At 44.8% G+C, this 26,704-nt stretch overlaps 1 protein-coding gene across 1 annotated transcript in view; it reads right to left on the reverse strand.

Annotated features, from left to right (window-relative positions):
• The window catches only part of LOC144488256 (neuronal cell adhesion molecule-like), a gene marked incomplete at its 3' end in the record, with an annotated part of 77,734 nt that overhangs the window by 24,650 nt on the left and 26,380 nt on the right, over positions 1-26,704 (reverse strand). The window contains exons 8-16 of the mRNA XM_078206291.1: positions 22,153-22,264; positions 19,099-19,283; positions 16,825-16,956; positions 16,519-16,662; positions 13,440-13,551; positions 10,821-10,987; positions 10,582-10,729; positions 6,802-6,926; positions 3,548-3,577 (exon numbers count right to left, since the gene is read on the reverse strand). Of these exons, the coding sequence (XP_078062417.1) occupies positions 3,548-3,577; positions 6,802-6,926; positions 10,582-10,729; positions 10,821-10,987; positions 13,440-13,551; positions 16,519-16,662; positions 16,825-16,956; positions 19,099-19,283; positions 22,153-22,264 (1,155 nt within the window). The remainder of the gene's footprint in view (positions 1-3,547; positions 3,578-6,801; positions 6,927-10,581; positions 10,730-10,820; positions 10,988-13,439; positions 13,552-16,518; positions 16,663-16,824; positions 16,957-19,098; positions 19,284-22,152; positions 22,265-26,704) is intronic.

Raw genomic sequence — 26,704 nt, forward strand, 5'->3', positions numbered from 1 at the left:
TTGATAACCATAGGGCATGGATTTAGGGAATGCACGGGCCAGAGAGGAGACAAGGGAACATTTTTCTCACACAGCAAGTTATTACAGTCTGGGATGCACTGCCTGAAAGGGCAGCGGAGGAAGCAGATTCAATAATTAACTTTCAAAAGGAAATTGGATTGATCACTAAAAAGGGAAAAAGATCAATGGGGACAGAGCAAAGGGAGTGGGACTCATTGAAAGGCTCCAGCAAAGAGCTAGTATGTTTATGTGATTAGGATCTTCAAGGTTTCTTCAGGGCGGCATGGTGGCACAGTGGTTAGCACTGCTGTCTCACACCTGTTGGACTTTAACCTGGTGTTGTGAGATCTCTTACCAGCCTCACAGTGCCAGGGACTGGGGTTCAATTCCAGCCTTGGGTGACTGTCTGTGCGAAGTTTGCATGTTCTTCCTACGTCTGCGTGGGTTTCCTCCCACAGTCTAAAGATGTGCAGGCTAGGTGGATTAGCCATGGTAAATGTGCGGGGTCGATGCAGACTCGATGGGCCAAATGGCCTCCTTCTGCACTGTAGGGCTTCTATGGTTCCATGGTTCAGACAAATGCTAAATAGCTGCGCAATGATTCATCTGATGAGAGTTCACTTGCTTCAGTTTAATAAACAGGTCTTAAGACAAAATTCCTCTGATGAGTACCTGTTGCTTCCTACCCTTCAATCAGGGTTTAGGTTGAACCCCCACAACCTCTTGTTTAACTGACAAGCTTTTGTGTTGAACTTTACCATGAGTCTTTTGGAAGTGAGGCATACCATGTGACAGGGCTTCCCACAGTCCTCTTGTGTTGGTACAGTCTCAAAGAGGTCAAAGCCTCTGTTCAGAATTGTCCTCTTTGTCTCCATGCTGTCCACTACCAACTGGATAATTATGGTGCAAGTTATATTCCTGGTAACCAGTTCCACCATTTACACAGAATGGGCAGCAAGCCTAATGAACCTATACTTGCCTATGCTTGGTTTGTCGTCCATTTTTAATATAGATAACACATTAAATTGTTTTAAATTTTCTGGTATTTCGCCAATGTTGTTATTCAGCAAAAATGTGGGCACAGTGGCTAGCACTGCTGCCTCACAGTTCCAGGGACCGGAGTTTGATTTCCAGCTTGGGTCATTGTCTGTGTGGAGTTTCTTCCCGTGTCTGCGAGGGTTTCCTCCGGGTGCTCCGGTTTCCTCCCAAATCCCAAAGATGTACGAGTTAGGTTGATTGGCCATGCTAAATTGCCTCTTAGTGTCCCGGGATGCGTATTTTAGAGGGATTAGCGGATTAAATTTGTGGGGTGACGGGAATAGGGTCTGGGTGGGATTGTGGTTGGTGCAGACTCGATGGGCCGAATGGCCTCCTTCTGCACTGTAGGGTTTCTATGATTTCAGAGAGCATTTACTTGCACAAAAGATAGTTGCAGTAGAAGGCTAAAGATAACAAAATAAATATTTCAGCAGCAGAAGCCCACATGCATGCAGTTACAAAGAGGGTTTCAACACTGCTCAATATATAACTCCATACTATGTGATGTGTGCTTCACAACAACATTACATAGAGAGATCAGACTCATCTTAAAGCTGTGGAATCAAACCATTAAACTAATGATCTCCTAGTTATAATTTAAGGGTGAAACAATCCAAGTTGAGCAGGTAAATAGTGTTTGAAATTTTCAATATTTTTCAATTGGTCGCACTTTTGTGACTGCAAAATTGGAGCCAATCAGCATTCTTCATTCCCTATGAACCCATCAAACACTCGCATATTCATGATGCAGGGCTTAGACACAAACTCAAAGACACGCACACATATGTCAAAACACACACGCAAATGCACACTCCAAGACACACACACGCACCAAGGACAAGGGTTTGATTCCCGGCTTGGGTCACTGTCTGTGGAGCTTGCACATTCTCCCCGTGTCTGCGTGGGTTTCCTCCGGGTGTTCCGGTTTCCTCCCACAGTCTGAAAGATGTGCGGGTTAGGTAGATTGACAATGTTAAATTGCCCCTTAGTGTCAGGGGAGTAGCAGGGTAAATATGAGGGGTTACGGGAATAGGGCCTTGTTAGGAGTGTGGTCAGTGCAGACTCAATGGGCCGAATGGCCTCCTCCTGCACTGTGGGCATTCTAAAGAAGACAAGCACACACACAACCCACAAATGCGCGCGCACACACACGTGCAAAACAAAATACTCTAGACATGCACACACAGACTCCAGATATGCACACACACACCGAGGTATGCACAGGCATATTCCAGACACGCGCACGCACGGAAAGACTCCAGACATACATGCACACACTCCAGACATGCACATACACACACTCCAGACATGCATGCACACACTCCAGACATGCACGCACACACCGACGTATGCACAGGCATGCCCCAGACATGCGCACGCACGGGCACACGTCAGACATGCTCGCATGGGCACATGTCCGCATGGGCACATGCCAGACATGCCTGCACACAGACTGCACATATGAATGCACACTCAAAACATGCATATACACTGCAGACACACATCAAATACTCTTGGCAGACACTCACGCTGAAGGTTTGCACATCAGATATGCTAATGATGCCTTCACTCACTCGAGACTCACTCTTACACTCCCTACAGATAAGGTGATTGTTACAGATACTCCTGGGTTCTGATACCGCTGTTGTACATTTCCAATAATGAGCAATTCATTTGCCCAAGTGTTTAAACTTTTCTATGGTGCAAGGTTTAACAGTCACACCAGATATTACTCCCATTGCATGCAAAATCTCAAGTGTGACGTTAAAGATTGTGTGCACCAAAAATACAGAATTCATCTCAACAGATCAGTAAAAGTGCTGGAAAAACACAGCAGCAGATTGAACAAGGTGGCAGTTTGGGAAGATGCCCTGTCCGGGCCCTGCTTCCCTCACTGCTATTGATGGAGATGGATCACACAGTGGAACCTCCAACACCAGCCAGAATGGAGGGCACTTCATTGGCAGACAGACAATTTGACAAATAATTGGCCACCTCCAGATACTGAGACAAGGTGCAGCAAAGCCTCTGCCACGGGAACGAAGACAGAACCAATCGCAAAGCAACCTCTGCTGAGTGACCACAAAACACACAAGGTACCAAGCTATTCACATCACCCTTACAGCTTTGTCCTGCACCATCTCTGGTAATGGAAGTTCCACAGTTTGTGAAAACACAGAATCACCCAGTCGGTGAAGGAAGCACCAATACAAATCGATCTACAATTAACACAGATCTACATCAACCTTCGCTAACAGAAAATCCCCAAAGAAACAGGCACAGGGTACACCAAATGTTGCGTGTGATATGGTGAGATAATGCTACATATAACGGAGCAGTGTGGAGCTGTGGAAGCATCACACTCCACACTGCTTCACCTCAGGTGGAGAGTGGAGAGAGAAATGAGGCTGGTGAACATGCTACATCACTGCTGGAGATGAAGATATGAGAGCCAAGTCAAAACAAATGGAAGAGTGAAGTGCAATCAGACAAACATTTGTTAGTTTACCGTAAGGGCTAGCTGGAGTTGAGGAACGGGCTGGAAACAAAGAGCAAGGTTAGGGTTTAATTGCAGCAAGTTAAAACAATCACATTTTTCAGACAGTTATACATATTAACAAGATAGCTTGGAAGGAATTTCATTGCAGCTTATTATTCCTCACAGAAATATCACCACAATTCCCACACAATGCCTTGTCTGTGACGGTTGCCATGTCGGCAAGGATCAAAGGCATTCTGCACACATCCAAACTCGACAAGATGAATGTCCAGCCTCTTCACTTTTTAAAAAATGGGATTGGCTGAGCTATGCATGTTGGCCGGGCCACCTTCTCCAAAGGTTGGACCTCTGGCACTGCATCGCTCCCTCAGCAACGCACTGGAGTCTCAACCCACATTACCGAGTTCAGGATCTGGAGTGAAGCTTCGAACAGGTTCAATAAAAAGAACAACCGTTGTCCATAGTTTCTCTTTTAAGGGTTTATCTTTGCTGACAAGAGTGTGGATGCACATTCGCACTGCCAAAGGAAACGAAACAACATTGCGGGTGTACCTACACCAGATGGACGGCAGCGGTTCAACAGGCAGCTCATCATCACCTTACCAAGGGCAATTAGGGATGGCCAACAATGCCAACATTCCTTCAAATAATATATAAACAAAAACCCCTCTGGTGCCATCTGTTACCCAGTGCCAACATGAACAGGAGTTTGGGATTGATTGGGTCGAGGCTGAGATTCAGGTACATTCCTGTAAGTGTTTTTTAAACTAAAATGATTAATCTTCCGTTATCTGGATTCCAGTTGTAAGATTAATGCACCTTCCGACCCACAGATCTGGATCAAAACCAGTTGTCCATCCTACTTGTTATACTGGCGTCAATGTGGCAAGGTAGCAAATGAGGATATTGAGCACCTCACAAATAATTTATTTATTCTTTCACAAGGTGTGGGCGCTGTTGGTTAGACCAGTATTTGTTGCCCATTCCCAATCACCGTCGAGATGGTGGTGGTGAGCTGCCTTCTTAAACTACTGTAGTCTCTGTAGTGTTGGGTAGCACCACAGTGCTGATAGGGAGGGAGTTCTAGGATTCTGACCGAGCGATAGTGAAGGAACAGCGATATATTTCCAAGTCAGGATGGTGTGTGGTTTAGAGAGAAACCTCCAGGTGGTGTTGTTCCCATGCACCTACTGCCCGTGTCCTTCTGGGTGGTGGAAGCCGCAGGTTTGGAAAATGCTAACAAATAAGCCCTGGTGAGTTGTTACAGTGCATCATCTAGATAGTACACACTGCTGCCACTGTGCATCAGTGGTGGAGGGAGTGAATGTTAAATTAGTGGATGGGGGGTTGCCAATCAAGCGAGCTACTTTGTCCTGGATGATTTTGAGCTTGGGTGTTGTTGGAGCTGCACTTCTCAAGGCAAATGGAAAGTATTCCATCACACTCCTGACTTGTGCCTTGTAGATGGTGGACAGGATTTGCGAAGTCAGATGGTGAGTTACTCTCCCCAGAATTCCCAGCCTCTGATCTATTCTTGTAGCCACAGTATTCATATGGCTGGTCCAGTTCCGTTTCTGGTCAATGGTAACCCCCAGGATGTCAATAGCTTGGGATTCAGTGATGGTAATGGTATTGAATATCAAGAGGAGATGGCTGCATTCTCTCTCTTGAGTGAGATAGTCATTGCAAGGGAAACGGGGCTTGCGTAAAGAACATATTATTCTTTGTAAATATCAGTTGAAGTTGGTCATATTAAGAGTTATTTTTAATGATTTATAAGTGACAAGAGTTCAAAATGACTGCATGCAATGTGACTGCAGCAATAGTTAATTCCTTTGGGATTACTTTTGCTGATTTTTTTGAGGGGGTTTTACGGGAGAGAAATATTAACCCCTCACAATACCCCTCTCCGAGTCTAGATTAAAACTCTGAAAACGAGAAGGTAGAAAAAATGTGACCAATTAAGAAAATAAGTTCAAAACTCAGGCTCAGATACTTCCTAGGGTAAGGCAACTAGAACCTGACAAAAATAACTCTCCCACCTCTTTCACATCTAAAACCAGTCATTGCTTTTATTATCATGTAAATGATTAATTCAAACTTCATATATGAACTCAGAAGTACAACAAACCTAATGAATCAGTTGATAGTATTTTGTGCCCCATGTGTCTGCACTGTGGAACTATAATGGCACACAAATTGCTCGATATACAGAAAGTGACAACTTGTATGTATGGACCAGGAAGGGGATTCTCTTCAACTCAAACTATAATTTGCCACAGAAACTGTAATTTCGCTTTGATTTGACTGTTCTTCTCTGCACCTGGCTAATTATTTCAAAGTGCGTTCTCAGGGCAGGGATTGACCCAGCAGGTGCTCCATGGATGTAAGCAGTGTCCCACAGTCCATCTCCTGCTCTGTCTGACCCGAGTCCCAAAATCCACCTCATTCACCATGTTGAACATGCGACTCCCGGTTTGACCTGTCCCTCGCCCTCCTGCCTGCGCCTCGGGGTCTAACCTGCACCTTGTGGTTTGTCTCCTGTCTTATGTGCCTCTCACAGGCTACCTCCTGTTTTGTCCAAGTTGTCTCAGTCTGCCTCCTGTGCTGTCTAAAATGTGTGTTGCACAGCCTCATGTGTCTATCCGTCTAACATGTGTCTCACAGTCGATCTCCTGTCCTGTCTAACCCAGATATAAGAGCTTATTTCCTGCCTTGTCTAACCCAAGTTCTGGAAGACCTCACAGATTCTTGCTGTCTCTTCTTTCCATGGGCATTCTCTGATATTGCTCCCAAAAGCTAATTCCCAATTTATAAGGCTGGATATTGATCAATGGAATGAAACTCAGTCAAGCTCAAGCCTGGCTTCACTGGGCAGCCACCCCTCTGCATTGTCCAGTATAATGGGAATGGGGAAGTCACTTCATTGTGAGCAGGAGTAGGAGACCTGGCTGTGACACCGACCCCTAATTGGTAATCACCAAGCTGAGTTGAGTTCAGGGAATTGTGCTGCCTTATTACATGTTGTCCCAGACAGCAGGGGGAGCCAAACTTCCCAATATGCTTCCCCTGTTATGCAAAGCATCACCTCAGCAACATATTCCAGACAATCTTGTCTGTTTTTCAAGCAATGCCGCATAACAAGACAAGGTATTTATTCACACAGAATAATGCTAAAATACCTCTATCTTTTTAGAACCATATGTTCCTAGCAGACCGGAGGCACAAAGGGCAAGAAGGAGAACAAATTAAAGCCACATTACCTAGGACGGTAAGGTCAGCCGTTGCGGAGTTTGTGTCCAGGGTCGTATTCACCACACACGTGTAGGATCCTTGGTCCTCCTCAGATACTTCCAGAATAGTCAAGACATCGCCAGATACCTGGAGCCTGAAAGTGGGACCATGACTTTGTTATTAACTTGACCATTTTCTTCATAGACGCTGCTTCAGCTGATGACAGTTTTTGTTTCAGATTTACAGCATTTTGTTCAATTTAAGTGCTCATTTTCAAATACATTTGGGGCTGAAGAGATTTTTTTGCTGCTCTACCTCCCAGTTTGCATCCAAGAACAAGTGTATAAAATTATGAAAGGCATAGATAGGGTGAATGGTGGGAAGCTTTTCCCCAGGTCGGTGGTGACGTTCACGAGGGGTCATAGGTTCAAGGTGAAGGGGGGGAGGTTTAACACAGATATCAGAAGGACATATTTTACACAGAGGGTGGTGGGGGCCTGGAATGCGCTGCCAGGCAAGGTGGTGGAGGCGGACACACTGGGAACGTTTAAGACTTATCTAGATAGCCATATGAACGGAGTGGGAATGGAGGGATACAAAAGAATGGTCTAGTTTGGACCAGGGGGCGGCACGGGCTTGGAGGGCCGAAGGGCCTGTTCCTGTGCTGTATTGTTCTTTGTTCAAGAAGACCCTCCTGGGATGCACTGAAGCCTCGAAGACAATAACTGGTATCAGGTTACATGTGATTTCCACCCCAAGACAGGTAAGCTATCTTAGGAAATGTCCCAGCCTGTTGAATTCATTCCAAAGAACGCTGACTATCCAAATGACACCAGGGCCCATGCCTACTCCTGGAGAAAGAAGCACCCGACTTGGTCAGTGGATTCCTATTGGGGCACATGAGTCTCTCACATTTCACCCCATTTCAACCCACCAACATAACTTCCCCGCCCCCTTCTCCTTCATGTGCTCATCTCACTTCCACAGAAATGCACCTGTGCTCATTGCCTCAGCCACTCCTCACCATCAAGAGTTCAACAATCCAACCACCCTTTGGATAAAAAAAAAGTTTCTCCTGAATTCCCAATTGAATGTATTAATGACCATCTTATAGTTATGACTCCTAGTTCTGGCCTCACTCACAAATGGAAATGTCATCTCCTCATTTATCCTGTAGGCAATGTTGTGGGGCATTGAATCTCAATACTCATACTCACACAATATGTGCATTTGAAACGGTACACATCATGCAAGTATGAGCGGCATGGTGACACAGTGGTTAGCACTGCTGTCTCACAGTGCTAGGGACCCGGATTCAATTCCCAGCTTGGACACTGTCTGTTTGGAGTTTGCACATTCTCCCCATGTCTGCATGGGTTTTCTCCGGGTGCTCCGGTTTCCTCCCACAGTCCAAAGATGTACGGGTTAGGTGGACTGGCTATGCTGAGTTGTCCTTTAGTGTCAGGGGGACTAGCTAGGGTTGTGGGTATAGGGCCTGAGTGGGATTGTGGTCGATGCAGACTCAATGGGTCGAATAGCCTCTTTCTGTACTGTAGAATTCCATGATTCAATGTCAACTTTAACTTTATTGTGGAGTTGTTGGTAAAATGGGAGAAACACAAAAGTGCCCGAGTGTTTCTGACTGGTACACAGGAAATGTGTGACACAAAAAACTAAATTCCATCTAATTCCCCTCTTGTACCACCCTGGTGGTGGCAGAACACAATGATAATAACGTTGTTGATTAATCATAACAATAAAGCTCTTTATCAATTCATCTACAACAGAGCCAAGCATGAGCTTAAGGAAAAACCTCAGTGGCGGACAGCCACAGATCACGGTACGGTACGGTAGCACAGTCGTTAGCACTGCTGCTTCACAGCTCCAGGGACCTGGGTTCGATTCCCGGCTTGGGTCACTGTCTGTGTGGAGTTTGCACATTCTCCTCGTGTCTGCATGGGTTTCCTCCGGGTGCTCCGGTTTCCTCCCACAGTCCAAAGATGTGCGGGTTAGGTTGATTGGCCATTCTAAAATTGCCCCTTAGTGTCCTGAGATGCGTAGATTAGTGGGTGGGATATGAGGGTAGGGCCTGGGTGGGATTGTGGTCGGTGCAGACTCGATGGGCCGAATGGCCTCTTTCTGTACTGTAGGGTTTCTATGATTCTTCTATGATTCTATGATCACATCTCAAATTACTCATATCATGTCCCAAAATGTTGCTGAGTGCTTTGCAAACTTAGGTCTGGATGGTATTAGATGTTAAGCAAATGAATTAGGATGAAATACATTTGTGTGTGCTATGAGATTGTGTTATCTACCACTCACACCTGTGGCGAGTCAACATTGTCCATTGGTCAATAAATGCCAAGAATTACTTAATAAATTGGGTTCTGGTGGGGACCTGGGTCCATATCATTCACTTTCTCTCTCTATTGGAAAATAGCATCGAGAGCATGTCAGATGTGAAAACACAATAAAGTTCTCTCAAATGATGATGAGGCGGAGTACAGGAAAGAGATAGAGAATCTGATGAACAGGTGTGACGACAATAATCTCTCCCTCAATGTCAACAAAACGAAGGGTATAGTCATCGACTTCAGGAAGCGTAATGGAGGGCATGCCCCAGTCTACATCAATGGGGACAAAGTACAAATGGTCAAGAGCTTCAAATTTTTAGGTGTTCAGATCACGAACAACCTGTTCTGGTCCCCCCATGCCGACACCAAAGTTAAGAAAGCCCACCAATGCCTCTACATTCTCAGAAGACTAAGGAAATTTGGTATGTCTGCTATGACTCTCACCAATTTTTACAGATGCATCATAGAAAGCATTCTTTCTGGTTGTATCACAGCTTTGTATGGCTCCTGCTCTGCCCAAGACCACAAGAAACTACAAAGGGTCATGAACGAAGCCCAGTCCATCACTCAAACCAGCCTCCCATCCATTGACACTGTCTACACTTCCCGCTGCCTCAGAAAAGCATGATGTGGAGATGCCGGCGTTGGACTGGGGTAAACACAGTAAGAAGTTTAACAACACCAGGTTAAAGTCCAACAGGTTTATTTGGTAGCAAAAGCCACACAAGCTTTCGGAGCTCTTAGCCCCTTCTTCAGGTGAGTGGGAATTCTGTTCACAAACAGAGCTTATAAAGACACAGACTCAATTTACATGAATAATGGTTGGAATGCGAATACTTACAACTAATCAAGTCTTTAAGAAATGAAACAATGTGAGTGGAGAGAGCATCAAGACAGGCTAAAAAGATGTGTATTGTCTCCAGACAAGACAGCCAGTGAAACTCTGCAGGTCCACGCAACTGTGGGAGTTACAAATAGTGTGACAGAATTTCCACTCACCTGAAGAAGGGGCTAAGAGCTCCGAAAGCTTGTGTGGCTTTTGCTACCAAATAAACCTGTTGGACTTTAACCTGGTGTTGTTAAACTTCTTACTCAGAAAAGCAGCCAGCATAATTAAGGATCCCACCCACCCCAGACATACTCTCTTCCATCTTCTTCTGTCAGGAAAAAGATACAAAATTCTGAGATCATGTACCAACCAACTCAAAAACAGCTTCTTCCCTGCTGCCATCAGACTTTTGAATGGACCTACCTCGCATTAAATTGATCTTTCTCTACACCCTGGCTATGACTGTAACACTACATTCGGCACTCTCTCGTTTCCTTCTCTATGAACAGTATGTTTTGTCTGTATAGTGTGCAAGAAACAATACTTTTCATTGTATACCAATACATGTGACAATAATAAATGAAATCAAATTAACTCATTACTTCCCTCGGGAATCTTCATACCTGCTGTCATCAGGCAACTCCTCATTATTTTTCAGCCATGTAATTGTTGGAGGAAGCGTTGGGTCATGCTTCACCTTGCACTCAAACACAGCTGTGCCCATAGTCTGCACAGACTGATAGCGCGGCTGTTTAAGGATGGTTGTCGGATCTGAAAATTCAACATGCTCGTGATGTTCAACATGCTTTAAACAAAATTAAGCTTTCTCAAAAACGCAGCCTGATGACACAACAGAGCTGACCTTTGACATGGAGAAAGGCTTGGTTTTGGATGACACCAATGGTGTTGGTTGCTATGCAGGTGTAGGTGCCACTATCGTTCTTCTGTGAGAAGGCCATTTCCAAAGTACCGTTGTCATGGAAAACATATGAGTCACCGTGGAGGACACTACCTTGGTCATCCTTGAACCTGAGATTAAATAGATTGACCGTTACTCGATTGGCAAGCTGCATTTTCCCCCTTAATGCCAACCTTTAATTACTTCCTCTCTGCATCCCAAGATTCTTAATGCCAGCTGATTGTCTGTTTTGTCAATGCCCCTCCGAATATTCCTCTTTCCCCCAGCATCATGGAATCTTACTGTGCTGTAACTTGGGTCCCTCCATAGTTGTCTTGGCTCCTTTGAAAGAACGATGAGATTAATCACGCTCCTTTTCCCATAATCCTGAAAATATTTGCCTTTCAGGTAGAAACCTGATTACCTTTTGAAAGTGACCATTAAATCTGCTTCCAACATCCTTTCAGGCAAAGCATTATGGACCCTAATGACACACTGTGTAAAAAAACTACACAGGCCGAATTTTCGTGCGGCTCACAAAATTCACACCCAACCCATCTGTGACTTCATGAGAGATTTTCGTCTTTTTACTCACGGATTACGGTTCGCAGTGCATTTTGTAAACTGCGACAGAATGCGCCAGAAAAGCAACAGTGGGCCGTTGAATAGGCCCTCAGTCCTGCAATACAGCAACCCAGCTCCCAACATTATCTAAAGGCTCGTTAAATTTACCCTTTATCCCCCAGCACACCTTATATTCCGCCATACTCCTCCATACCACCTTTATGCCCCCCCCCCATGTTTCCTGTATAGCCCCTCACCAAGTTTGCACTATGTACAGTTCTCAGGATCCATGCAATTGTAATTACTTTAAAATCATTTGGGAAAACATTAAATTGCTGACAATCAAAGAAATTCAAACTCATTATCAATTATACTGGACAAAAAAAAAACCAAGAGGAAAGTCTTGCAATCCTTTAAGTGCCTATTAGGTTGTAAAGAAACAACAAACCACATCAATGTCAAATTTTGTTTTCATAGGCTCGAAAAGATTCAATAGTTCTATGCTCAATGAGGGGTGGCATGGTGGCACAGTGGTTAGCACTACTGCCTCACAGCACCAGGGACCCGGGTTCAATTCCAGCCTTGGTCACTGTCTGTATGGAGTTTGCACATTCTCCCCATGTCTGCATGGGTTTCCTCCGGGTGCTCTGGTTTTCTCCCACAGTCCAAAGATGTGCAGGTTCGGTTGATTGGCCGTGCTAAATTGACCCTAGTGTCAGGGTACCCTAGTAGCAGGGTTATGGGAATGGGGTGGGATTATGGTTGGTGCAGGCTTGATGAACTGAATGGCTTTCTTCTGCACTGCAGGCATTCTATGACCAGCTGTTGAGCTGAAGGGTTTTGAAACACAGCCAAACATTCATTATGGAAATGGCAGCTTCTAGGTCACCAACAAAACAGATACCATTTCCATTTCAAAGCAGATCGCCTATAAATCAAGATGGGGAGTCAGTGCAGATGATTTTTTAACTTTCAGAAGCTGGGTTTTTTTTAAAACAAGAATGTCAGATCTGCCAGTTCAATTAAATCAGAACACAGAAACATGAAAGCAGTGGACATTTTTTTGTTTGCATTTTTATATATGATGGTACTTTCTCCATTGGAAAAGTACCATAATGCATTTGATCAGTTACACACCGATGCAGAAACTGAATAGGATAAAATGATCCCATAACATCTCCATAACGATCCCATAACATCTTGATAGGCAAAGGGATCTGGGTGTACAGGTACACAGGTCACTGAAAGTGGCAATGCAGGTGGAGAAGGTAGTCAAGAAGGCATATGGCATGCTTGCCTTCATCAGCCGGGGTATTGAGTTTAAAAATTGGCAAGTCATTTGCAGCTTTATAGAACCTTAGTTAGGCTGCACTTGGAATATAGTGTTCAATTCTGGTCGCCACACTACCAGAAGGATGTGGAGGCTTTGGAGAGGGTACAGAAAAAATTTACCAGGATGTTGCCTGGTATGGAGGGCATTAGCTATGAGGAGAGGTTGGAGAAACTTGGTTTGTTCTCACTGGAGCGACGGAGGTTGAGGGGAGACCTGATAGAAGTCTACAAGATTATGAGAGGCATGGACAGAGTGGATAGTCAGAAGCTTTTTCCCAGAGTGGAAGAGTCAATTACTAGGAGGCACAGGTTTAAGGTGCGAGGGGCAAGGTTTAAAGGAGATGTACGAGGCAGATGTTTTACACAGAGAGTGGTAGGTGCCTGGAACTCATTGCCGGGGGAGGTAGTGGAAGCGGATACGGTAGCGACTTTTAAGGGGCGTCTTGACAAGTACATGAATAGGATGGGAATAGAGGGATATGGTCCCCGGAGGGGTAGGGGGTTTTAGTTAAGTCGGGCAGCATGGTCGGTGCTGGCTTGGAGGGCCGAAGGGCCTGTTCCTGTGCTGTAATTTTCTTTGTTCTTTGTTCTAAAGCAATATCACTGACATACCAGAGTTCACCATCATCAGCTAGATTACAGACATGCACGTAGAACAAAGTAATAAATCACTGATGGTCTTCTTACCATTGAACTTGAGGTATAGGTGATCCAAAATATGCACAATCCAGCATGGCAGCTTTGTTGGCTATTACCTGATAAATCTGGTCCGGTGGTGTAAGCATTCTGGGAGTCTCAGCTGAAAGATGCCAGAAAAAAAAAACATTTGACAACTGAAATCCATTTTAAATTAGGACTTTGTAAATGACCCAGGCAATGAATGTGCAAACACATCCAGTAATAAATCAGACCCAGTTTGAGGATGAATTGTGAACATTGGTTTGTTACAATTACTTCATTTTCCCTTAGCACACTCCAGTGAGGTTTGTTGATGTCAGACACTCGACTGCGTAAGGTTGGCAAGTTACCATTGATGTCCTGTTTACAAGTCAACTAGCCCAGTATGGTTCACCTATCCATGATATCGTACGTGTCTTCAAGAACTTCATCACACTGACTCGGAAACAAGCCAAATGACTTTACTTCCCTTCCTCCACTCAGATAATCAGTCAAAGTGTTGAATGCCATTGAATGAATTTCCTCTTGAACACTCTGTCCTACATTGACCTTTCAGCAGTTTCACTCCAAGCTGCTTGGCTCTACTTCCTGGTTTATCTCCAAGGACTGCCCTGAATTTACCCTGTCCGTACCACATTACATCCTACTTCATGACGAAAACTACCATCTCTCACTTCAGTGGCCTTTGCTGTCTCATGTCATCCTGTTGAAACTTGTACAGCTTATAGTCCTTGTTGGGGAAACTGGACAAACGTTGCAAGGAGCAGAGTTTTAGCTTCATTGATTCTCGACATTTACAGCATAGAGAGAGACCATTCGCCCTATGGGGGGAATTCACCGGTCCCACTCACCACTGAAAGGAATCCTGACGTCCCGCTGAATGGGGCGTTGGGGCTAATGGGATTCCTGATGGGCATCAAACCATTCGCCATTCACCCAGCCCATCCCTCCGGCCCCAATCAAGTTCCCGCCGTTGATTATGCACAACTGCCAATTTAAATGTTGCCTGCAGCTATGAACCAAGCCAGTTCCTGTACAAACATTGTAGTCAGGAACAAAAGGGGTTAATTTGGGTGGACTCATCTGTGAAGGGAAAGATTGACACTGTATGCTGTACAAAAACCATTAGGCTGTCAATCAGAGGCTTGTAGGGCTGCACTATGAAATCGAATGGAAGGAAATGTTTTTGAAGGAAAGCAAAGGGCCTCAGAGGATTTCCAAGGATTTGTGCTTTCGAGGAAGGCTCAGAGACTAGGAATAAATGCAGAGTTAAAAAAATTGGGCTGAGTGAGTAGCTGAGGAGAAGGGAATGCCCCCCCCCCCGCCCCCGCCACCCCGCCACCCCCCGCTCCCGTCATACACAGTGAAAGTGACTGACTCCTGTCAGTCAGAGGACTTGAAAGGAGTCTTCTCACACCTGCAGCTTTTGAGAGAGGAAGGGGAATCTCTTCCACAGAACGGAGTGCTGCTGGGAATTGGAAAGGGTCCACGGAGGGAGAATTTAGCATGACCAATGCACCAAACCAGCATGTGTTTCAGACTGTGGGAGGAAATCGGAACACCCGGAGGGAACCCACGCAGACACGGGGAGAATGTGCAAACTCCACACAGACAGTGACCCAAGCCGGGAATTGAACCCGGGTCCCTGGCACTGTGAGGCAGCAGTGCTAACCACTGTGCCACCATGCCGCCAAAGGGATGAATGAAAGAAGTCAATGTTCAATCTTGGCTCTTTAATGAGGTGCCAAAAGATTTTTATTGGAAGGTTCAGGGAAAGATTGCAATTTGATTGAATATTTCTGTTGACAGATGCAGTTAGGGAGGTAATATTCCGGGGCAAAGACAGACACTTTGTAGAAACAAAGAAGTGTTATTCTGCATCCTGCACTGTCAAACCTGACCTGGGACAATTGCTATTCACACTAGGCACTTGAAAAGAAATATTTCATTTCACACATCAGCTAATGATCCAAAAGAAAACAACTGCAAAAAACAGTGCGCCACAAATTAACATTACTTGTAAGTAGGTCAGCATTGAGAGTATTCCAATTCTCCAAACCAATGTTACCTCAGCTTTGACTAAGAGAAGGCGATGATGTATCGGGAAACAGAATGGAGGTGAGAAGCCTGAGGCCTATCCTACATCCAATGTGATCAGGGATGGACAACACAACTGATTATAAAACAACAAAAAGTGCTGGAAATACTCGGCAGGTCTGGCAGCATTCCTGGAGAGTGAAACAGAGTTAAGGTTTCAGAAGTATGGTCCTGATATGAAAGGTCACGGACCTGAAAAGTTAACTCTGTTTCTCTCTCCACAGATCTTGACTGCTTGCTGAGTTTTCCAGCACTTTATATGTTTTTAATTTGCATCTCCAGCATCCAGAGTATTTGGCTTTTAACACAGCTGGCAGGCCTCCATATGTAGGGCTCACAGAGGCCACAGTCTCCATTCCAAAGAGAAGAACGTTTCAGAATGCTCCTGAGATGCCTTGAGATCCAGTTCAGGTGGCCCCGGAAGAGGCGACCAGATTTTAAACATGTGATATTTTTCTCCATGACAGAAAGGATTTGCTTGGCCTTAAATTGCCAATTTTTGAAAGGGGTCAGGGGGCCACAAGGGAATTTAGCTTGCTGGCAGTACTTTAAAAATAGCCAGCAGGCCTTGCACAGCCTGACCCCTGACATTCCACCCATGACCCCCATATGTCTGTACATTGAGAAAACAACTTGGTATTGTGGGAGGTGGTTGTAATTTGCCTTTAAGGGATAGCAGCATGCCATCACTAGAAGGGAAGTGTGTCATATGTGATCCAGTCTCAGTTTCACTTTGGCCTGGGAACAGAACTTAGCACACACAGCTCTTCTGCTGACGTCTCCAAGCTTTCTATCCATACATATGTTTGTTCTTATGTACCTAGTCTCAATTAATGAACCTATGACATGTTTACACAATCCCTTATGAGTGATTTGTGCCTTCATATCATTATAAAAACATGACGGAGGTCTGGTCAAGAAGCAATATTCTCGATGCAGGCTGTCAACACAAGGAGAACCATGAGCTAGCAATGGCCGGAGCAAAACTCACCGAGTACATTGACAAAGGCGTTTGCCAACAAGTATCCATGCTCATTTGATGCATTGCATTGGTAAACAGCACTGGAAGAGGCCTGGACTTTACTGAAGCGGATGGTATCATCCATTTGTACTCTGCTGATGTCACTGGGGGCACCTATCAATCAGAAAAGAGCCACAGTTATTAAACAGATGTTTCAGAAACCAGCTGTATTCGGGAAATGGAAAAGACACTTCACACCACAGTGTGTCCTCATGGAACTGATTTACAGGCACCAGAACATCATGAGCCAAATGCTAACTGTCCCTGTATACTCACTTTCAATGGGAAAACCATTAACCAGCCATTGAATTGCGGGCTTGGGATTGCCATTAGCTCTGCAGATCAGTGTCCCGTCTTCCCCAGGTGCCAGGATCAGGTTCTTGGGCTCGCTAATCCAATATGGCGCAGCTGCAGAAACCACAAAAACCAAGTCAGACCGTCGCTCGCTGGGCCAACCTCCAACCCATCTCTCATTATTCAGCATGCAATTGCTATGTATGCCCTGCAATCTCATTCAGAGCCTATGTAAATGGCAGAACCAAATCAAAGATTTGAATGGTCTCCTCTTGTTCCTAAATTTCTTGGGTCAGAATTTCACGCGCCCCTCTTCCCCAGCAGGTTTTAGGCAGAGTGGGGAGTGCAGTGTGAAATCGAAAGAATGGGATTCCTTTTGGGTTCCCACCCACCTCAACTCTGCAGTAATTTTACACTGGGACAGGAAAGGCCTTGGATGGGATGCCTACCCTTGCTTCAACTGAGGCCTGAAATTGACCAGTTATTGGGGTGTTAAGGGCCGTTTCCCACGCAGGCTCAATCTCTGGCTTGCGGGGGGGCTGTGGGGGAGGGGTGGGGGGTCATTGACCTTGCATGGAGGAAGCCCAAAAAATCAACGGGCTAAGATCTTGCACATCCATGAGAGGCCTCTTCTGAAATTGGATGCTCCTCCCTTAAGGTTCAGTGGTCTTCAGATCTCCCTTCTCCCCAGTCACCACCCTTCATGGTCTCCCAGGCCTTCCCTTTCATCCCCACACTGGGACCCCCTTGAACATACCTTGGCCTCAGGTGCCCACGTACACTTTCACTGCAGCTCTTATTGATGCAGAGCCTGGAGAGCTGCTGGCCAATCAGATTGACCGGTAACTCTCTAAGGTGGGAATTCCTCCTGAGTGAGGTGTGGAAGACCCCCTGCAGCCACGTAGTGTGCATTTGAGCGTGAAATGGCTCCAAAGCACTCAGAGTTGGCAGGACGACCCTTTGGATGGCGGGAAGTGTGACCCCACCATCTGAAAAATTCATACCTATGTTCTTTTATGAGAGGAGACAGTTGTTGCGATGGGTTTAAGTAGAAGGTGAGGTGGGCAGTCTCACCGAGGGCACAAAGAGGTTCCATCACTCCCAGTCGATGAATCAGAGGTACAGCAATTAGAGTCTTATTTCCAGCCATTGTCCCCACAGTGTACAAGCTTCCAGCTCATGAAACTCCCCTCATAAAATTACACGAGTTCTGCTCAATCATCCCTCACCTTAAATAGTGGTTAAGCAACTTCCATATATAGCTCTAATAAACACTAAAGTAATGAGACATTGCCTCATTAATTGGGAGAGCTTTATGTTTTCACTGGTTCAAGAGTAACACTTCCAGTCAAGTCATTTGAGTCGACAGACTTAACAAAGCCTCAGGGATTCTAAGGAGAAACACAGCCTACTGAAAACAAAAAAAATCTCAGAGCCCAATATCTAGCTTAATACCATTAACTATGTTATCTTAGGTTACCTGCATCAGCTTGGCTCAGTTGACAGCACTGTTCTTTTGGATATAGAGAAAATTGTGGGCCCAAACTTCATTTGAGACCTGGGCATAGGCTGTTATTTTCACTACGTGACTGGGGGAGTGCTGCACTGTCCAGGTGTGAACCTAGAGGTTCTGTTCTCCAGCTCCTTTTGACTGGAGAGAGACTGAACAGTGCAAGAAATGTGCTCTGGCACATTCCCAATCAAGTTCCCAGGGACTAGTGTCATTGGCGCTGAGTGTACATGGCAATCAGCTGTACAGGCGTATTGAACAACGTGAATAGAAACGATTAGTGCAACACTGCCCTGTTTGCGTGTTGGATGTACTGGTGTGTTCTACAGTCGGGGGAAGAGGGAGGACGTCTTCTCCTGGCATCCCTGGGCCTGTACAGTTGTTCAGGGAGCTGAGCGTAAGCCTTGCACAGGTCCCCTGTCCGAACTGTAGGATCCCGAGAACACCTCAGTGTCCTCAGTCTCCCCTCCCAAAACCGCCAACCTCATAGCTGACCAATAAAAGCAGCAACAACTTAAGCCAGTTATTCATCGAATCGTCCTCTGTAAAATAGCAGCTGCAGCCGCCGACTTAACAATCACGACAATTCACTGAAATGCTTTCCAAGAGCAGAGATGCTGTAAAAATATACTTCTGTTTTTCAGAAAAATAACCTTTCAATGCTATAACATGTTTTAGCATTGCCATAAGTACCCACCCAATACATTGTGTCAAAGGAGCTTATCTCCATGATAATAGGGTTATACCTTTGACTGTGACTGAAATGATGTGCGTACTAGTTCCCAAATAATTCTTCGCTGTACATCGGTATTTCCCGGCATCTGCCTCTGAGACATCAATGATTTTCAGGGTCTTCTTAAAATTGATCTCAAAGGTCCTGTGGCTGGGCAATTCTCCCCCTTCCTTGGTCCAGTGGATGGCTGGTGTGGGCCTGGAAAAGAATGGGTGAGCCTCGCATGAGAATATCGGTTGCTTAGGCTCCAGCGCATGGGTTTATTAATAGAAAATGCTTAACGTCTAAACAAAGGGAAAAGTCTACTTTTCAGCAGCTTCTTTTGCAAGCCTGTGACTGGAGCTCTCTGTACTTTTCAGTGCAGCGTTGAGGGAGTGTTACACTGTCTTATGGATGAGACTTTAAACTGATTCCCATCGGCCCTCTCAGGTGACTGAAAAAGATCATGGCCGGAATTCTCCGGCTGTTCATGCCAGCAGGATTCTCCGGTCCCGCCGGCAGCACACCCCCTCCCACGCGTTTCCCGCCAGCGTGGGGTGATGTCAACGGTGGGACCAGAGAATCCCGCCGTGAGCAAACAACGCGCCACCTCCCGCCAGTGGGAAACACGGGGCTGGGAGGCCGGAGAATCTCGCTCCATATGCGCAAATGAAAAGCAGGAGATTTCTCTCTGGCTGATATTTCTCACTCAACCAACATCAGGATATAGCTGTTTATCTGACCATTATCATATTGCTGTTTATGGGAGCTTGCAGTGCACAAACAGGCTGTTGCAGAAAATCCTGGACATGGTGTCCACCGCTGTTTGCATTGAAGCGCTGAGCATAGAGAGAGTTTCTGTCTTGTAAATCAGAGCTAAATTAGTTCTAAAGCATTCAGTGAATCCTGAAAGGCTATGTTGTGATAGAGTTGGGTGAAGTTTAAGAAGGAGGTCAATTGTTGTGAGCATTCTGCAGCAGAGGAATGGACTAGATTGAAAGGGTGCTGCTGTTAGCAGGTTCCAGGTAGTAAAGATCAGAAAAGGTTCTGGGAGCCATTTGGTGCAGCAGAGAGCTGCAGCTTGGTCCTTATGTGGTTTGCATCTCACAGAGAAACACTAAGTTCACTGCAGTTGGGGGCTCAATGAAGTCCTGGTCATAGCTCGATATAGCCGGGAAACTGGAGTTTGGAGAAACTCAAGGTCCGTGCCAGCTTAGTAAATTTAGAGGTCAATGGAAGAGTTGGAAATGTGCTGGCAAGTAGAGGTGGGAGCGTAGCTTTGTGAAACCCATGGAACGCAATCTCAGGAGGAGAGACTGAACCATCAGAAAATGTAGAGTTATTGATGCAATCCGATTCGGAGAGGCTTTGAAGTAATTCAGACGCTAAACCTTCAAGGGTAAAAAGTTGAAATCTTTCATGAGGGTGACAGTTTTAATGAGATCTTGTGACTCACAGGGGTCACAAATATCTGGGTGAGTTGCTGAGAAATCCATGAGATCTGTCATGGGCATGTCTGCCATTCAACATGCAGTATATTGTGTTTGCCGCAGTTTGCCTGTTAATTCATATTTACCTCATATTAATCCTGAATATTTGAATATAAAATAGACAAAGTAGACTGTTTTACTTTTCTGACATTACATGATAAAGTTTATTGTGTTTGTTTAAACCTTATGGCCACAGTCTCTTAGTAGGAAACTGGACTTTCAAACTTTGTATATATTCAGCAAAATGTTACTGGTCGCTAAGCAGTTTGTAACAAGGGGGAAAAGTTAAGAGGTGTAATTGGTTTGGTTTTAAACAAATATATGAAGAAAAAGGGAAGAAATGTAAATGGAAAAATCCGCAGAATCCCTGCAGTGCAGAAGGAGGCCATTTAGCCCATCGAGTCTGTCCGAAAGAGCATCTTACCCAGGCCCACCCAACCGCTAATCCACCTGACCGGCACACCTTGGGACACTAAGGGGTAATTGAGCATGGCCAATCCATCTAACCTGCACATTTTTGCACTGAGAGGGGAAACCGGAGCACCCGGAGGAAACCCACACAGACACGGGGAGAATGTGCAAACTCCACACAGTCACCCAAGCTGGGATTGAACTGGGGGGTTCCTGTTGCTGTGAGGCAGCAGTGCTAACCACCGTGCCACCCTAGAAAGAGGCCATTTGGCCCATCGGGTCCGCATCGACTGTCCGAAAGAGCATCCCACTCAGGCCCTGCCCTCTGCCCTATCCCTGTAAGTCCTTGCATTTACCATGGCTAATCCACCTTCCCTGCACATCTTTGGTCACCAAGTGGCAATTTAGCATGGCCAATCCAACTAACCTGCACATCTTTGGTAAATCTGTGATAGAGCAGTGGTAAGTTTCCTTAATACTCTTCCATTCCACCTCTTCCAAAACCTCAGCGCTTGCTTCAAACTGTTACAACTCTAACTTTTTCCACTTCTGACTAAAGCTCACTGACCTTTGTTCAATTTATTATTTCATGGGATGTGGGCGTAGCATTTATTGTCCATCGTTAATTGTCCTCTTGAACTGAATGGCTTGCTGGGCCATTGCAGAGGACATTTAAGGGTCAATCACATGGAGTTACACGAAGGCCAGACCAGGTAAGGACGGCAGATTTCCTTCCCTAAAGGACATTAGTGAACCAGATGGGTTTTTACCACAATCAATGATAGTTTCATGGTCACCATGACTGAGACAAGTTTTCAATTAGTTAGATAATTTAAATTCTACCAGCTGCCATGTTGGGATTTTCCCCCAGACCATTAGCCTGGGCCCCTGGGTTACTAGTCCAGTGACAATACCACGTCACCACCATCTTTCTCCACAGAGGCTGCCTGGTCTGCTGAATATTTAAAGCACTTTCTGTTTCGTATTTCATCAGTGTTTAAAATGATGTTGATTGGAAAATAAATATTGATCAGAGCAGAACTGTCCTGCCCTTCAGAACAATACCATATGATTGTTTATGCTTACTGAATAGAGCAGATGGGGCCTCACTTTAATGTCACATTTGAAAAGCACCATCTCCAACATACGCAGAACAAAGCCTCCGAGAATGGTACAACTCAACTTACAAGCCTTCAGCGATACATTCCAAGTACAAGATTTGTCCTCTCAGTACAGTCTTCCTGCTGCTCGCTCCTTTGGGGCTGATAATGGTGGGCCTTCGCTCTCCCACTGGGCTGTCTGTAAGGACACAAACCATTAAGTGATCAATTGGACCAAACCACAAAGCTATTGATGAGCGCTTGAGCGGAGCAATTGAAGGTGAGCTGCAGACAGAAAGATCCGAAAACTGCTCAAGAAGCACTGAACTAGAATTAGTAATAATTAGTAACAAAGAACAAACAAGAAGAGTAAGATATATTTTGGGTCCAGGATTTAGGATTTAATCTTCAAGCCACTAGCTGTGAGCATCCGGGGAGGAAAATCACTGTGAACTGTTTTCACTATCCTAGAACACTTTGTTTATTAGTTATAAACAGGTTGGAGACGGGATTGTTTGACTGAAAGGTGAGAAATACCAGTCAGGTAACAGAGTATGTTTGCTACCAAGGATGAGAGTGTGGAGGCAGGGCATATACAGTCCATGTGGTGCAAATCTCCAAGAATATATCCAAGCACAGTTGGGGACATTGATTACGTTAAGATTAGAATATTGGTGTTTAATCATGGTCACAAAATCAATCAAGGTTTTAATTTGATTTTTATAGAGTCAAAGAGGTTTTCAGCATGGAAACAGGCCCTTCGGCCCAACCTGTCCATGCCGTCCTTTTTTTAAAATCAGTAAGCTAGTCCCAGTTGCCTGCATTTGGCCCCATCCCTCTCTACCCATCTTACCCATGTAAGTGTCTAAATGCTTTTAAAAAGGCAAATTTGTACCCGCCTCTACTACTACCTCTGGCAGCTTGTTCCAGACTCTCACCATCCTCTGTGTGAAAAAATTGCCCCTCTGGACCCTTTTGTATCTCTCCCCTCTCACCTTAAACCTATGCCCCTCTATATTTTTAGACTCCCCTACCTTTGGGAAAAGATGTTGACTACCGAGCTGGTCTATGCCCCTCATTCTTTTATAGATCTCTATAAGATCACCTCCTATGCTCCAGGGAAGAGAATCCCAGTCTCTCCCCATAACTCAAAGCCTTCCTTTCTCCATTTCCCTTCTGAAACAAACTTCCTTTTCTTCCCTAGGTATTCCTAAACTGTATTCAAAACCTGAATTTGCTGGGTGGGGAATGGTTTATTTTATTTTGAACAAAAATGTATTCTCCTCAGCTTGAAAGCCTTGACAATGACGGTGTGCCTGCAATCGGGTTTAATTATGTTGTCCATAGGCTCCAGATTTCCCAGGGAAAAAGTGTTTCATAAGGATCAAAATATCTGAACATGGTCTTTTTAAAAATTCCGATTCTCTTCGCTCCCACCTAACCTAGGTATTCTAACCTACTGGCAAACTCTAGATAGTTTATATCACTGAGGCTGTGTGACCTTCAGCTCAAAACAGAATTAGACCTACATTTACAAAGGAAACATTCACACTGCTTTAAAAGAGCTGAGGGGAGTGGGATTAATTAGACAAATCAGAGAGAACGAGCACAGGCAAAATAGGCAGAATTTCTGTGCTGCATTATTCTAACATTCCAACTACCACCCTAGAACCACAGAATCCCTACAGTGCAGAAGGAGGCCATTCGTCCCATCAAGTCTGCACGGAGCCTCCCACCCTGGCCCTATCCCTGTAATCCCATGTATTTACCCCGCTAATTCCCCTAAGATACACATCTTGGGACGCCAAGGGGCAATTTAACATGGTCAATCCACCTAACCTGCACATCTTTGGACTGTGGGAGGGAAACAGAGCACCCGAGGAAACCCTCACAGACATGGGGAGAATGTGCATACTCCACAAAGACAGTGACCCAAGGCTGGAATTGAACCTAGGTCCCTAGCGATGTGAGGCAGCAGTGCACCTTGTTGACTAAGTACAAAGCGGCTTTCAGAATAAAAGTTAGAGTGTTTGCTAACTCGCTAAATAACTGTTGTAGTAAAGGGATTCACTGTTAGTGAAAAACTGGTGTGAGGGTGAAAGGAGGAGGAACTCCACCCTGAAGAAGATGCCCCAGACCAAAAGCACCGTGAGAACAGGGAGCAGCTGCTGGCCTGACCTTCAGAAACATGTATCAGAATGGGTCCTCGAAAATGGTCAAAATGGAAACAACATCACCAGGAATACAGTGAATAAAAACATACTAAAGTGGACCAAACCCTGAGTCCAGCAAAGATTTCAGGCCAACAGCTAGTTAGTATAGCTGCTTTAAGGAACAAAACAGTTTGGTGTTGTGGGAGAAGACCGAGATTGTTCAGAAAGTACCAAAAGACCTCGATGCCAATATTACCAGTTTCCAAGCCAAACAAAGTTTCCTGCAGTTTTTGAGTTGGATGGATGAGGGTGAAGTTATGGATCAATAATGTGTGGAACAGGCATCCTAGTGGTCCACATATAGAATGCAGCTGATAGTGTGGGACATGTTCAGATCCCATATGACTGATGAGATGAAGAGGCACCTGTGAAGAAATAACACCCACATTGCAGTTATACCAGGAAGTCTAACATCTGTCGTTCAATCTTTGGAAGTATTTCTGAAGAAGCCATTCAATGACCATGTCCATGCTGAATGGAATAAGTGGATGGGTGATGGAGAAAACAACCTTTACAAAGAGTGGAAATATGCAGAATACCCTGTGGATGTTTATTTATATGATTTTGGGATATGATTAGTGCACCAGCTGTCATCAGATTATTCCAAAAATGCAGAATATCCGGAGTGGATGGATTTGTAGCAGAGGGATGGTTCTGAAATCCAAGTGTCAACTCTGATCCAGAATGGGTTCCCTATCATGATGCCATAGCCATTGTGACTGTTAATGAATTTGATGGAACTCTGAGCAGATGCTGAAGACACTAAATTTGATGGTTTTTAAAAAATGTTGTGGTCAACATTTATACAATTAATTCACTCAATAAACCGTGCCACCTTAATTTGGTATGTGGGTTTTTTTTCACATTTCAAAATGGTGACCACTCACACCAGAGGTTCATATTTTATAACTCAGTGTCAAAGTTTTTGGAAGCTTCAGAAGTCAATTTCTGTGCTGCAATCTATTCTTTGAGTATTTTCTTCAGGTATATAAGGTGAATGTTTCAAGGCACATCCAATTTCAACTGTCCAGCAAACAGGACAGTAAACACGCAAAGATTAATTTTACATTACCTAATTATCTGATAGTCAAGCTGCCAATTGAAGTGCCACAATAGAGCAGGTGGGGCTGCAGTCAGTAAACAGAAAAGGTCCTTTGCTGTTCTCTCTATCGAGCTTGTTTTTACATGTTATTTGATTTCTTTGAATAAGATCATCAGTGCACAATCACTCCCTCGCAGTAATTACTCTTCCTTTCCCAGCAACTCTGCCCATTAGCTTTGAAGTCACTTCTCCATTTTAACTAGAGATGACTGAGAACTGACCCCGAGATTTTATTTCCACTTCTTTTCACTGAGGAAAAAAGACTTTCAATCCATTTTTTGGCAATGAGACAAGTAATCGGAGACACATTCCGACTCATGCAACCGGAGTCCCTTCAGATGGCGTCTTATCTTCCAGTATGTTTGCGTGTGCTTATTGAGAAATGGGGAAGCTTGTGGTTAACACTTAATCTCAGTGTGACCTCAAGGTAAACAAGGAGACCAAAGGAAAATGAGATGTGGAGATTGGCACCGACCCAAGATTAGCATGTCCCAAACAAAGCCCTTTCATCAAATTGCACCAATCTGCTAAGCCACAATCAGCTGGAATGTGGCCTACTCTCTAAACCTGCACCAATGTCATTTGCAACACAGTAAAGGCACAGCCCTTCGGGCTCTTGAAAGATGACAGACAAAGAATTGGCATTGTACTGATACAAGGCCACAAGCCTGAAACATCAGCTCCGTGTCTTGCTCCACAGATGCTACCTGACCTGCCGACTGTTCCAGCATTTTACACTTGTATTTAGCATCAGTGTGCTCTTGAAATTGTGAATGATTAGAATTTTCAAGCAAATCAGCCTAGCAGGAAGCGACGGCTCCTTCTTACCTTGTAGGATGTGTATAAAGCAGGTAGAATCAGTTTCCCTGTTCACTGTTAGCTCCTTCGAATCAGAAGAGGGAACAAGCTCAGTCCCATGAGGATGTATTGAAGACAGGGTTGTGACAACGCAGTGCTGTTGCTGTAGTTAGAGCTCTCCTTGACTGCCATCCCACCTCCCCTTCCCCATTCGCCACCCAGAGCATAGGATTGACACAGAATCAATCGTACAATTTGGGAAAATGCACAAGTCCTTTCAGGGCCCTTGACCTATGTGCACAGTACCAAAATAACATTAACTTGCATACTTCAATTATTCTTAACAATGTTCAACAAGGGTACTTGTACTGAGATCAAGCTACTAGAGGGAGGTTTCAAAAATTACCAGCAAATGACGGTTCCAATCCCAAACCTTGAAGACTAGTTAAATGTGCTCAGCAATGTAAAGACTGGTTTTGTATATATTAAATGTTAATAATAATTAAAGGATGGGAAAGTTTCGCTG

Source organism: Mustelus asterias, unplaced genomic scaffold (assembly GCF_964213995.1).
Source record: "Mustelus asterias unplaced genomic scaffold, sMusAst1.hap1.1 HAP1_SCAFFOLD_1413, whole genome shotgun sequence".
NCBI classification, from domain to species: Eukaryota; Metazoa; Chordata; class Chondrichthyes; order Carcharhiniformes; family Triakidae; genus Mustelus; species Mustelus asterias.